Genomic DNA, 13,709 nt, shown 5'->3' on the forward strand with positions numbered 1-13,709 from the left:
TTTAACAGGAAGGATTTAGCTCCGTGACTGGTTTCACCACGCAGTGCGCACAGGTGAGCCAGGAGGTGGAGCGCAGCTCAGGTAATCACTGTCTGCCCCACCGCACTGCTCAACACAACTTGCACACCTGTCCAGCAGGTACTGCAAATTCAGTGTCCCTAGGACCTGCCTCCCTAGGGCGGCCCCATCTGGACTGTCCCCATCTCAGGAGACGGTCATTGCTCAAGTCAAAAACGTTGGCATCACCCTGGCTCATTTTTTTCTCACCATCCATAGCCAACCTGTCGACAAACCTTGTCAGGCCCACCTTCTAGACGTACCCATTATTTCACCCCTTCTTTCTTTGAGAGCTTTCCTCTCCCTCTCTCTCTCCCATTTCTTTTCATCAGTCTCAATTTCTATTGTCATCTCAACATGCAGTTTTATTTTCTCCAAACGACTTTTTGTTTTCTGAAATTATCTTGTTCCTTTACGTGTTTATCTTGTCTCCCCACCACACCCCACTCCACAAGTGTAAGCTCCATGAAGACAAGGACCCTGTCCTGTTCACAACTGGAGAGATGAATAAATAAAGGAACCGGAGAACTTGTGTTCTTTAAAAACAGGCAGCAAACTTAGCTTCCAGCGCCAGAAAATTGGAAATTGAAGTTCTGCTCTGCCTTTTCACTGAGGCCCTGCCTCTGCTTCTCAGCGAGTGTTCTTTTGGGTCCCTGTCCTAATTCTCACACACCTAAGTGTGACTTACCCCACTGCCCTTTCAGATCTTATAATTTGTCCTTCAAAAAGTTTTTGGCACGTTTCACTGCCAGGCTCTGTCACCAAGCCTCCCTCCATGTGTCTACATATCTACTGTTGTGGTTACTTTGAAGTTTGTTGAATTGTTCTGTTTTGACAGGACTGTCACATCTCAAAACTTACTGCTGACTAAAAACATATGCAGGACCTCTTTTTTCCTTCTCTTTTTTCTTTATTTTAATTTTTAAGAAAAACTCCATCACTGTACTGCAACTAAACATATGACCACAAGAGGGCCCCCTGAGGCCGTGCTTTGCTTCTTGTAAACCAAATGGAAAATTGAGAGAAGGTGGGGACGACGGTGTGAAACACAGGGACCCTTATTCCTAATCTTTCTTCATTCCAAGATAGGCATCTCTCAGTGATAATACACCCTTCGGGGAGCAGGCTTGGAAAACTAAATACTGGGTCAACATTAATAACAATAACAACAAACTGCAGAACTTCATCCAGATAATAGGAAATTAAAAGTACCATATTTACTCGAATATGCTCCTAAGTTCTTTTAGCAGGGTTGAGTGAAAGCACACAGAGCAACAGCTAGAAGTGTAAGGCAAAGAAATCTGAAACTCCTGTAAATTACAGCCTTCACGAAAATTTCCTCCATGATAGAATCTCCAAACAAGACTGATAGAGTAGTTGAAAAGGATAAAGGGGACCTGAACAATCTTATCATGAAGAGGGCCAATCCTCCTCCATCTATTTCTTAGATAGTAACACCCTCACAGGGAACTTCTGACCTTCAGTGATTCTGTAAACAGGATGGTTTCATGGATTTGGAAGAAGTGAGGAGAAGGAGGGGATGGGAAAAGGTTTTAAACATGCAAGTAGACGTTATCAGATGCCCTGACATAGAGTTGAGGCAAAAGGAAAAACTGACATCAGAGAACCCCTTTTGATATTTAACTGTGTGTCATTAGAGAGATTAATTAGCCTCTCTGAGCCAACATTTTTTTTTTTAATTTCTACAACAAAACAATGAGCCAGGTTGTGAGGGTCAGAAAAAGTAAATCTAAATTACCTGATGCATAACGGATGCCGAAAGGCTATGCTAAATTACTGTTTATTTCACATGCTCAGTCTGGACAGGTGGTATGGCTGGAAATATGCTATCTCCGGGCGGCCATAAAAGAAGCATGTCTATGTGGCTATGGGTTATGAATTGGGTCCCCTTTGAAATTCAACACAAGGTGCCAGGAAAGATATCAGGACTTTTAAATTCAAAAAAAATTCATGAAAATTGTCATTTTTTTTTTAATGGAAGCACTGGGGGTTGAACCCAGGACATTGTTCACGCTAAGCATGCACTCTGCCACTGAGCTATACCCACCGTCTGAATACTACCACTCCTTGATAACTGCCATTTGTTTCAGACCTTCCTACCACAGCAGATAGAGAGGTATTTAAGGACCTACTTTTAGATCTTTTTGACAACAACATCTGGTCAATGACTGAAATAAAACCGTCTTCAAAATACTTTAGAAAGCATTTGAATGACAAGGGTTTCACAGAACATCAAAAGCCTGCTTAGCACAAAGTTGGGGCGGGGTGCGGAATGGGAGGGTGGGGGGAGGAGCAGGGAAGGCGGGAACTCAGAAAGCCCACACTCTGTTTTAAAGGAGTCTCTCTTCATAAAGAAGACAGGAGTTTCAATAACAACAGACACCTGAAGAGTTCACTGGACGATCACAGCAGCAAACTTTAATTTTAGGTTTCTAGCGACCGTAAGAGTTTGTAACCAAGGCTTATGAGATGCTACTTAGCAAACACCAAGATGGGGTTCCCAGACTTTGGGGTTTTATTAACTAGGTCATTTCTGATTTCTGTTCAGCCATGCCTCACGTGTTGGTTTTCACCCTCACGCTGGCCTCAGTCTCAAAGCAGAATACGACTGCTCTCTTCAAGACGTGGGTCTGAGTTACATGTAGGAAGAGGAGCCCGGGGGAGGGAAGAAAAGGACAAAGGGCAAAGGGTACAGAGGCAAAGAACAAAGCCATTCTCCTAGTGAGGAAATGCTCCCTGCAGACTTCTGCCTTCACATCACTGGCCAGAGCTGTATGATGCGGCTGCTCCTGGGACCTGGGAGCCAGGAGTCACCTTTCCAGCCTCCACAGTAAAGGCAGACAAGGGGGAGGTGGATGGTCATGGCTTTGTGTGTACCCATCCACAGACTGACCAAGTCTCCAAAGGTTTCCATTATTGTACTTATCAACTAAAGACACTGACACAGAACCAACTCTCACCTGCTATCCCCATCATTCCATAAAAGAGAGATCTGAACACTTTAAAAGGAGGAAAGACAATATCAGAATAATGATCTGCTCCATACATTGCCTCCACGCACTTAGGTGAGAAATTCTCCACACCATCCTGAGTTTCTGCATTTCTTCAAAACCCAGTGAAAACTTCCACACAGGTTGGCGCCCATCCTGGAAACGGTGTGAGGAGGGGCTGCCCTGTGTCTCTGAAGGGAGACCTGGAAGCCACAACACTAAGGAACCTGTGGTTTTTGGAGACATGACACAGAAAAATATTTTTTTTTCCAGATCCATTCATTCTCGTGACCATGGAATAAATCCTAGTGGAATTAAGTCTTATTCCAGACTTATTCACGAGCTGTCGTAAGTGGGGATGTACCTTACTGAGCCAAACTAATGCATCTGTCTGTTCCTGTTCCACAGCATGATTGATATTCTTTTAATAGAAACCAGGCTGGGACCTGGGCTTCCAACTTCTGAATGAGAAGAAGGACACAGAGCAGCCAGCTGTCGCTCACCCAAGTCCAAAGGCCTTCACAAAGGGGAGAGTGACTGGGCAAAGTCTTGACAGAGAGTGAAGACACAGAGCTGGTCCTCCCAGGATGGGAACCCCTGACTCGAGGCATCTGATGCCAACTGGGATGGCTCCACCTCCACGGGGGCCCCGGGAAACCACGGTGGGATGGTAGGTCCTAGGGGGTGAGTTGTCATTTCTCTTCTGTGACCAGGTAGTTTGACCCTCATCTCTTTCCCCAAAGAAGACTGACTGTACCTCTCACAAGAAGGAATCCCATGTAAAGGAAGAAAGCAAATTTCACTTGGAAGAGAAAACAGACTTTAAATCTTTTGTCAATGGTTGTAGAAATTATTTCTCCACTGGATACATTTCTAAGTGTTTCAGTTATCCATTGTAGCCCTTCAAGGCTGTTTTTCTGCAATTTTTTCTTCAACTTCGGTTAGGTTATTAATTGTCTTCAATGTAGGATTGGGCTAGTCATGAGTGATTACAAACTTGGAAGACAGACGTTTACACAGAACAGAGCTTGGCAGACGTTCTCTGTAGAGGGTCAAAGGGTAACTATTTCGGGCTCAGTGGGCCATATGGTCTTAGTCGTAACTCTGCAAGACAGGAGCCGGGACATAAAAGAAGGGGTGTGGCTGTGTTCCAGCAAAACTTTATTACAGACACTGAAACTGGATCTAAGTGTGTCTTTATGGCCCTTTGTTGCATTTCAAGTAATATTTCATGCATCACAAAATATTGCTTTTCTTTCTGTTTTTTCCCCCCAACCATTTAAAATGTAAAAACTATTTTTACCCCACGGGACACACCAAAACAGGCAGTGGGCTTGAGGTCTGCCCACCCCTGGGTTAGAAAAACAAAACAGATAATGCATTCAGAAGCAAACTTAACAAGAAAAACATGCAAAACCCACATGAGGAAATTTTTTTAAATTTTGAAGTCACAAAAGTAAAGTTGAACAGAGAGATATCATGTACTTGATTAGAAAGATTCAACATCATAAAGATGCCCATTCTTCCATAGTTAATTTAAAAATGTATTATGATCAAATTAAAATACCAACAGATTATTTTTCTGGAATTATACAACCTGATTCTGAAGTTCATACGATGTAGCTGAAAATACTGTGTTGTAGACTGGAAAGTTGCTAAGAGAGTAGATCATGAATGTTCTCACCACAAAAAAAGACGTGGTAATGAGATGTTAGCTAATACACTACGGTGATAATCATTTCATTTTTGCAATATGTAAATGTATTAAATCAACACACTGTACACCTTAAACATCCACAATGTTATCCGTCAGTTATATCTCAGTAAAGCTTGGGAAAAAAATTAAGTTCACATGAAAAAACAAACAAGCAAGATTAGGTCTGGAAAACCCAGGAAAAGAGCAGTGAGGAGGAATCAGCTGTTCTAGAAAGTAAAATACACTAACAAATATCAGCAGTTAAGCCAACGTGGTATCGGCTCACATGTGGACAGACAGAACAAAGCGAAGGTCCAGAAATACACCCAAATGCACCCAGGGATTTACTATGTGATAAAGGCAGCATATCAAATCAGTGTGATAAAGGTGAGCGTTTTGATACATGACGTGAGGCCATGAAGACACACTCAGATTCAGACTTCACGCAGCACACCAGTATAAACACCAGGTGGACCAAGTACTCCATGTAAGAAATGAAGCCATGTAACTTCCAATGGGGGAAGCCTTTCTAAAAATCAATTTTGAAGGAGTTTAAATCCAGAAAATATTAAAAGAAAAAAACTCAGAAATTCAGCTGCGTAAAACAATGTTTGGCTTACGATTTTTTTTTTCCAAGCAAAGATCAAAGGAAAAAGATAAACTTGGGGGCAAAATAAAAAAGAGATTGTAACTCGTATCATTAGAGTAAGGCTTAATTCCCATAATACATAAAGAGATTCTGGAGATTCAAAAAAAAAAAAAAGGAAAAAAGAAAGAAGACCAACCACCCCATAGGAAAATGGGAGAACGGGTGTCAGAGAACACATAAGAAACCCACATGGTTGGGGAGGCCTTGGGAAGCGGATTCCGTCCCTCACTGCTGGTGAGAGGACGGAAGGGCATAAGCCCTGGGGAGGGGAACTTGCCAGGAACTACCCAAATTTCCACACAGTTACCATTTGACTCAAGATCCCACTTCTGGGAATCCACCTCTCAGACACCGCTGGGCATGAATCAGATGACTTATTTGCAAGGTGACTCACTGAGGCATTATGGTAGAAGGAAAAAAAGACTGGAAACAAGGGTCCATTGCCCTCCGGGATGCAGTGAAGAGGAGGACGATCTTGGTGTCAAGCATGGGGCGCGCACCAGGATCGATAAAGTGAAAAAAGCAAGGAGCACACGTGCATTTAGCAGGACACCTTTGGGTAGGCCAGGGAAATCAGGCCAGATTCTCTGAGAACCTTCAGATACCTGGAATGGCTTCCTCTCCTGCCCTCACACTAAGTCTACAGGCCTTCCAAGACTAGACGGCACCTAAGCATAATGGATAAAAACCATTGAGCTTTGGAGTTTTGACTGTCTACTTTCAAAGAGTCCCAGGGCAAGTTGCCTTTCTTTACATCTAATACTTCATCTGTAAAATGGGGATGATATTAAGCATCTCACAGGGTTGATGGGTTACATGAGAATGCATCCCATGTGCTAAGGATACGTGGAATATGAAGTGATCAGTTGGTGCTTGCTGTTATTACCCCAGGTATTGACCAGGATTGAAACCTTGAATTTGATTCCAGTAAAGCTGTTGCATTCCCCAGGGACAATCCATATTTTCCCCCTCCATGACTTTCCTCCTTAAAAAAATGTCAGGTCCTGGACTAGATCTAGCTTTCTACCCATAATTACCTTGAATGCTCCCAACAATCCTACCAGGTAGATACTATCATTTTCTCTTATAAATGAGGAAACTGAGGCTCAAAGAATTACTGTAACTTACCCAGGAACCTCAAGTGGGGATGGTGAAGTTGTGACTTAACCCATATCGCCAGCTCCCACGCCTCTGTACTCTGCCCATTATACCATGCTACCTCCCTGATTGTCCTGCTCACCTCTCAAGGCCAGAATGAATCCCACCTCATCTGAGAAGCCTCCTCGGACTGCCACGACGGCACTCCTGTATGTCCTGTGCATCTCTTCAAGTCACAAACCACCTTGAGCTAAAAACTTGCATAGTTAATTGTTCTCCAGATGACTCAGTAGACTGAGTCTACTCTTGTAGCCCCCTCCAAATACACAGCAATTCATACAAGTTGCCACCTGAGAATTCTAGGTGCCCAGATTCAAAGTGGGATATATCCTGTGCATCCCTAAATGCGTATGGGAATTGTTAGTCACCATCAATTAAGCTTACTCTTCCATTCTGTAGCACTGCAAGCAATGGAAAGGAAAACAATCCAAAATGAAGACAGTGAAATACTGACCATGTATTTATCCCTCAAAGTCTCAGCAAACATAGATACCATTAAGACTTGCAAACCTCAACTGCAAAGATTTCTTGAAGCAAAGCATTATTGACCGAGTATCAAGTCCCATTGTACCACATTAAAGAGGGACTTCACTAGTTTAATGACACAACTTCCCACTTTCAGAAACACCTGCCTCCTATCAGGCAAGGGTGTGGTATTGTGCCTTTCTATGGGCCAGGGGGAGCTGGTCATACAGTCAGAAGTCTGTTACTGGGATGCACATTTTCTGTGATTCACAATCTTAACTGCCCAGGGACTCCCTGGCAAGGACATCCAGGATGTGTACTGCTCCCAACTCCACAAACCTAGCAGCAATGGAAAGCTTCAGGGATGGACTTGGAACCCTTGAAGTGGGCAGAAAGTGTTCACAGGAACCAAGTGTCTGTGTACACGTTATCACAAAGCCCACCTGATTTGAACTGTTATCACTTGCCAAGCATAGGACCAGCTGAGATTATTGAAGTGAGTAGAACAGTCGAGTATATGCACTAGGGCACAGGCAACTGCTGGCATTTTTGTGTATTTGTCATTACTTTTAGTTTACAAAAATGCACTGCCTTTGGGAAGGAAAACAGAAAGCTTACAAGTAAGTCCAAAGACCACATACTCTACTGCTGTATTTTAAACTTTAAACAAAACAAAAAACCCCGACAAATCCGTGGCTCTATCACTGTTAAAATATAATAGTGTACTCTTTATTCTAGATGCGCAAGTGGCCAGAGATGACGCATCTTATTCCTAGTCACTGGAAGAATCAGTCTATCATTAACTGAAAACTCCGCACTAGCTATACATTTCATAAATAATGAAGTGAGGTAAAGATCAAATATGAGCAAGTTGAAACTCAAAAAATATTTAAATTCAGAAATATGCTGATCAGTACTCCTGAGTTCACAGCCAAAGGTGTCACTATTTACCATCACCTACTATGCAGCAACATGCATGAAGACATGGGAACCCAGAAAAGAAAATGAAATCCATCCTCTTCTCTTAGGGCAACTCTACACTTCTTACCGTGTAGTTCTCTGAAAACTGACACTTCTAAAATGAATCTAATACAAATGTTGTACACCTGTGCACGCCAGCTAATGCCCAATTGTGCCAAGAGGAATTTTTCCTTGATAAATCTGGATTTCTCAGTATCAGGTTTGAGTTGCCCAGCAAAGAACAATGATGCACTATCTCTGCAGAAATACCCTGTTACCACTTCAACAGAGATGTAATGAAGTCATGCATTAAGCTCTTCTCCCTATAGATCAGGAAATGCTTGTGGATCCGGACCTAAGGCGAGGAGGGGATGGTGGAGGGAGGGGGTGTGAACTGTCATGGCAAATAAAGTAATTCCACACATAAAAGTATTCTTCTAATTTATATTTTATTGCATTATGAAAATAATACATTTATTTGGCAAAGTAATCTAGGCTCCAAGTTGAAATAAAATTCTGAAGAAAGTGTACTGATTATTTTTTAAATGTGAAATATTAGATGTATTCTAACCAATACATACTAGCATTATTAGGCCAATAATCCAGTAAACCTAATCATAATAATTGCATATGAAATTACAAGGTGTTTTTGCATTCATCCATTTTATGATAAGCACAAATCTCAAGAGAGAACTGAGCTTCACTTAATCAAAACCAATGTATTTAAGAAACTCCTGTTTAAGACATTTTGAAACACTATCCAAAATTTTTATTTCCTTTGGTTCTACAAGTTGCATTTTCATCCTTACAAGTTACATTTCTCATAATCAAACATCTTAGCAGCTTTAGGTTCTGCCCCAAGTACCTTTATAAGTAAACTAGCATATTACAATTACATTATTTGAAAAATTGCTGATTTTACAAATGCAAAAATGCATTAGTACATGCCTATCTACACCAGCAAAACAAAATACTCTGAACCTCCATGCTTTAATAGGCTACATCTCTGACCCAGGATTTCTGGGCTACCTTTCCAAGTCAGAGTTTACAGCTCTGACGAGCAATTCCATTGCTCCATCCATACTTTTGAAAGGTGGAGTTACAATAAACCCTAAGTGGATTAAATTTATCTAGTAATCAACATTTAAAATATGACATTTTCCACTACTCATTTCTGTTCTCCTACATTTTCAGAACTGAAAAGATATATATACTTTTAAATGTACAAGGTTGTTTTCATTTTCTTAAAAGGGAAAAGTGCGAAAAACACATTACATATGATTTCTCTTTCCTCATCAGCATTTCAAGTTGTTTTTACATGTTGGGTTCAGAGTCTAAAGTCTAACAGGTAAACCAATCTGCTCAAGGCCAAGAAAGAAAACAGTTATTTTTAATTATTGAGGTCAATTCTTCCTTTAGATTTTTTAACATGACTTTGTATGTGTGTTAAGAAAATGTGCCTAAAATTAGCCTTTTAAAAATACACATCTGAATCAGTTACTATTAGAACTGACATTTTCAAGAAGCACAGTCTGTGTAAGTGCACCTATGCATACTTAAGGAAATTTACTTCCCAACGGGCATCAACATCTTAAACCAGCTGAACAAGGTTTCCCAGTTTAACTACCGAAGTACTCCACCTATCCTAAAGAAAATATTCCATGAGCATTCTACATTATCTGTATAAACAGCAACAAGTCTGATCTATGATCAACATAATATCTAATAAATATTAAAACTATTAAACTATAGATTAAAATGCAGATCTCTCATAGAGTTGAGTGATGGCATTTTGGTACATTCATCATTGTACTTTATTTAATAAAGAAATACATTTGCTCTTGCAAAAATAGCAATTGCAAGTTTACAAATAAAACCACAGACCTCAAAGTCATGATGCTAAATCTTCAACTTATATCCAACAAAAGTAAATCCGTTTACAAATGGTCCATGGCACAATTAAAATAAAAAATATCAAAAGGTCACAGGATCTTAAAGAACAGGTTTATTGACAATAATTTCATAAATAGTCTAAAGAAAATTTCAAAATTTCTAAACTTAAAATGTTTAAAATCTGTTCTTATTGGCAAAATATCCCTCAACAAAATAAAAGACTAGGTCACTACAAATGAATGTCACATTTAAAATTTGCTTCATTTTAACATTTCTGTAAAATTTTTTAAAAAATTTACAACATGTGATTTCTTTCCTCTCTTGGATACAGTTTTACTTCAACTATTAGACATATTCACAAATATATCACCTAGCTGCTGTGAACCTGACAGTCAAGTCAGTCAGTAGTATTAATACCCTAGAGACAGAAATGGAGCCAACCCATTTTGGTATTTTTAGTCATAGCAATTGAAGTAGTCAAAATGCAAAACTTGTGGCTGCTGCCCAAATCACCCCAGAGCATATATGATACAGTGTCAGAAAATGTTTGCATCAGTTTTTATAAGTTCATCTGTGTACTTCAGGTATCTGAAATTAAAAAAGGGATTCTTGTATATTTTGATAAAAATGTACTCAAATATTTCATAACATTAATATTTATTGCTTTATATGAATACTGTATTGAAAGCCCAAGCATTCAGTTTACACACAGGAAATTATACAATTATATACCGCTTCACAAAGGCAGTGAACACATTACATTCTACAAAACCTACTTTACAGAAATTTAAAAATTCTAAATATCAAAAGGTACAGCTGAAGAAACAGGTATAAATTTGGCAGCCAGTAATTTAGACAGGGAAGTTGCAGCTTGCATGACTTTAAATATGTGAATTTGAAAATATTGAGTTTAGGAGTAATCATTGTGCTTTGTGTTGATCTGAAAAATATAACACTGGCTGTCGAAGAAGCATGTTCAAAAATATTTAATTCACTTCAAAATGTCATACAAATTATGGTGGTTTCTATGCACCTCTAAAGCTTTAGTCATTTAGCTCCGGTATATTACTAAAGTAATATATTAATTCTTCCAGTACAGTGGTGTTTCATACCATTGACATTTGCATACTCTAGAATAATTTAGAAAGAAATGTGTAATATTCACAATGTTCAGAAAAGCAAGCAAAAGGTAAAGGAACCTGCCCGGTTCTTCTGAGATGGTCTCATGTCAGCTTTATAAGCATTCATTCTACAAAACAGTGAGCTAATGTTTGAACACAATTTCCAAGATAAAGCACATTTTCTCATAAATAATGAAGTCTTTTTCTCAGGCACCTCAGAAGTATACAAAAGAATTTTAGTTTGAACAGATCTCTTGGAATGTGTTTAACCTGGTATTTCAACAGACTTAAGATTTCCAGGGTTTCACAAGGGCCAGATTTTATCTGAATTACTCAGGAGAGAAAGAAACTGTCTTCTGAAAGAGGTGAACTCAATTACCAATAGAAAAAGTATCCACTGTATTCATCTCTTATAGAAACAGAAAAATAGAACATTTCCCCCCTTAGAATAATATATATTTATATGTATATATGACTTAAAGTTCCATTGTACATAGTCAAACAATAAAATCTGGAAACCAACATGAAACCCTATAATTCACATGTTAAAATGTGGAAACTATGACCAAAATATGAAAACTGCTAGAGCTGTCAGAAAGAGACAAGACAAAAAGCTTTCTTGCATATGTATTAACTAAATATGATAATCTTCAAAAAAGTTTTCAAAATTATAATTATCTTCCAGTTTAAAATTTTTAATTCTAAATTAAAAAAAAAAATCTATACACAAACCACTGATTTGACCAGACCAAAAAAAAAAGTCAGCGGTAAGCAGGACCCAGAGGAGCTGATATTCACAGTTCTTACATGTACAACTCTTTCAGGATTTACCCCATAAAGTACTTTATTTTACAACCTGCTTCTCTTGTAAAACTAAAGGTCCACTTTATTACATAAAAGTTTTATACAGTGTAAAACCAGAACTGTATGTAAAATACTGCATCTAAATGTTTCTAAATAGTTAGTCTTGTTCCATTGGTTCATCTGTGACTTCTGGGGCTTCGTCATTTTCCATGGATGATTCTGAGAGAATCTCTCCAGTTTTACTGGAATTGGATCCTACTAATTCCTCTGCTTCATGGCAGTCGGAACCACTACTTACAGGGCCTGTATTTTCACTACCTTCAGAATGTAAATCTCTCTCAACTTGAGTCAGATCAGATTCCTCCATTTGATTATTTTCCTCAGAAGTCTCTTCATTCACAGTTAAGGCATCATCAGATTCTTTTTCTTGATTTTTCCTTTCTGGGATCATTTCTCTTGATGTCATAAAAGACTCTAAAAATAAGCAAACGTTGTTGTAGTTAAATTTGATTTTCAAAATACCTCCACAGTTAAGTTTCACGAACTCTGATATTCTACAGTTCAAATAACATCCCCTGAAACAGCAGCAACTACACACAGGTGGGAGAAAAGCCCGACATCAGCCTCATAAGGAGTTCCACTACGTCACACTCTCTCAGGCAAAATGAAGTACAAGAATGTGAGGATCTCCTTACTCCACCCTTTTACAGATGGCCTCTAAATACCTTCTTCCTCCTCTTCCTCCTCCTCTTCCTCCTCTTCTGTACAGTGCTTCCTGGAACAACTGCTTTCTTTGTCTTTGTCCTGAGATGAAGACGGAGCTGCTGTTTGCTCTACCGTAACTGAAGAAATTTCACTGGAAGATGTCTGACTGGCCATCTCTCTGACTTCACTTTCTTTGTCAAACCTGAGTCTTTTTACTTCGTGTCCCTCAGCTTCCACAGCATCTTCGTCTGGATGTTTATTTTTTATAGGGCTCACTGAGGAACCTTCTGATTCAGATGTTGAAGAGTCACTGTAAATGTTTTTTTAAAGTGTCATTAATGATTGCTTTCTTCATCTTCTACATTTTCATTTTTAAGGACTAATAAAGTTTTAACTGTATTTCAGTATCAAAGTTAAATAATAACATCTGGGCAAAGAAAAACACAAGAGAATAATTTCGAGGAGACCTAAACTGTTAAATAAGTATTTCTCACTAGGAGCTAGTCAGTAAGTTACACAACCTTTCTGGTCAATTCTCCAAGTAAGTTAAATGTCCTCCTATAATAAAACTACAAGTCGTCCATAGGGACATACTCTAAGTCCTCTCATTCAGTTTTCTTTCTCTTAATGTGATGCAGAAAATTTGAGATGGGATATAAATAAAAAAATTATTCCCAAAATTTCAACTCACTTACAAATATCTTCTCTTTTTAAGTAACTTTCAAAAATAAGGGAAAAAAGGTATCATGACCACTTTACTTTCTTAAGACCCTATTATAAATAGAACCGCTCAAACCAGCCGTTTTAAGCCTTTCCTCTGACCATCGTCAGCATGTGCTAATGCTGCAAACAGAAGCCTCAGCTCCTTTAACTCCTTTTCCATCCCTCAAAACAGTAAATTGTAAGTAAATGAGTGCTAAAAAAACCCCATCAATAAATGTTAACTGTTCATGAAAACATTTTTTGTTTTTAAATATAAATCACATACAAACCTGTGATTTTTGTCCTCATTTTGCTTTAAGTTTGACTCTTTGCTGTCTGTGCTCTCAGGCAAGCCATTTGTTGTCATGGGGACTGACAAAGAAACCTTTGGTCGATTAAGTGGCCTGGGTGTTCCAGGTCCATTTATATTAGACCTATGGTAAAATAAATGAACATCGTTTTCCCATGTTTGTAAAAAGTCATCCCTC

General features: G+C 39.0%; 1 protein-coding gene across 1 annotated transcript in view; it reads right to left on the reverse strand.

Annotated features, from left to right (window-relative positions):
* Positions 1-8,426: 8,426 nt before the first annotated feature.
* The window catches only part of PPP4R2 (protein phosphatase 4 regulatory subunit 2), a 50,177-nt gene continuing 44,894 nt past the window's right edge, over positions 8,427-13,709 (reverse strand). Inside the window, exons 7-9 of the mRNA XM_031470738.2 lie at positions 13,512-13,655; positions 12,540-12,829; positions 8,427-12,288 (exon numbers count right to left, since the gene is read on the reverse strand). Coding sequence (XP_031326598.2) covers positions 11,972-12,288; positions 12,540-12,829; positions 13,512-13,655 — 751 coding nt within the window. The 3' untranslated portion in view covers positions 8,427-11,971. The remainder of the gene's footprint in view (positions 12,289-12,539; positions 12,830-13,511; positions 13,656-13,709) is intronic.

Source organism: Camelus dromedarius, chromosome 17 (genome assembly GCF_036321535.1).
Source record: "Camelus dromedarius isolate mCamDro1 chromosome 17, mCamDro1.pat, whole genome shotgun sequence".
NCBI classification, from domain to species: domain Eukaryota; kingdom Metazoa; phylum Chordata; class Mammalia; order Artiodactyla; family Camelidae; genus Camelus; species Camelus dromedarius.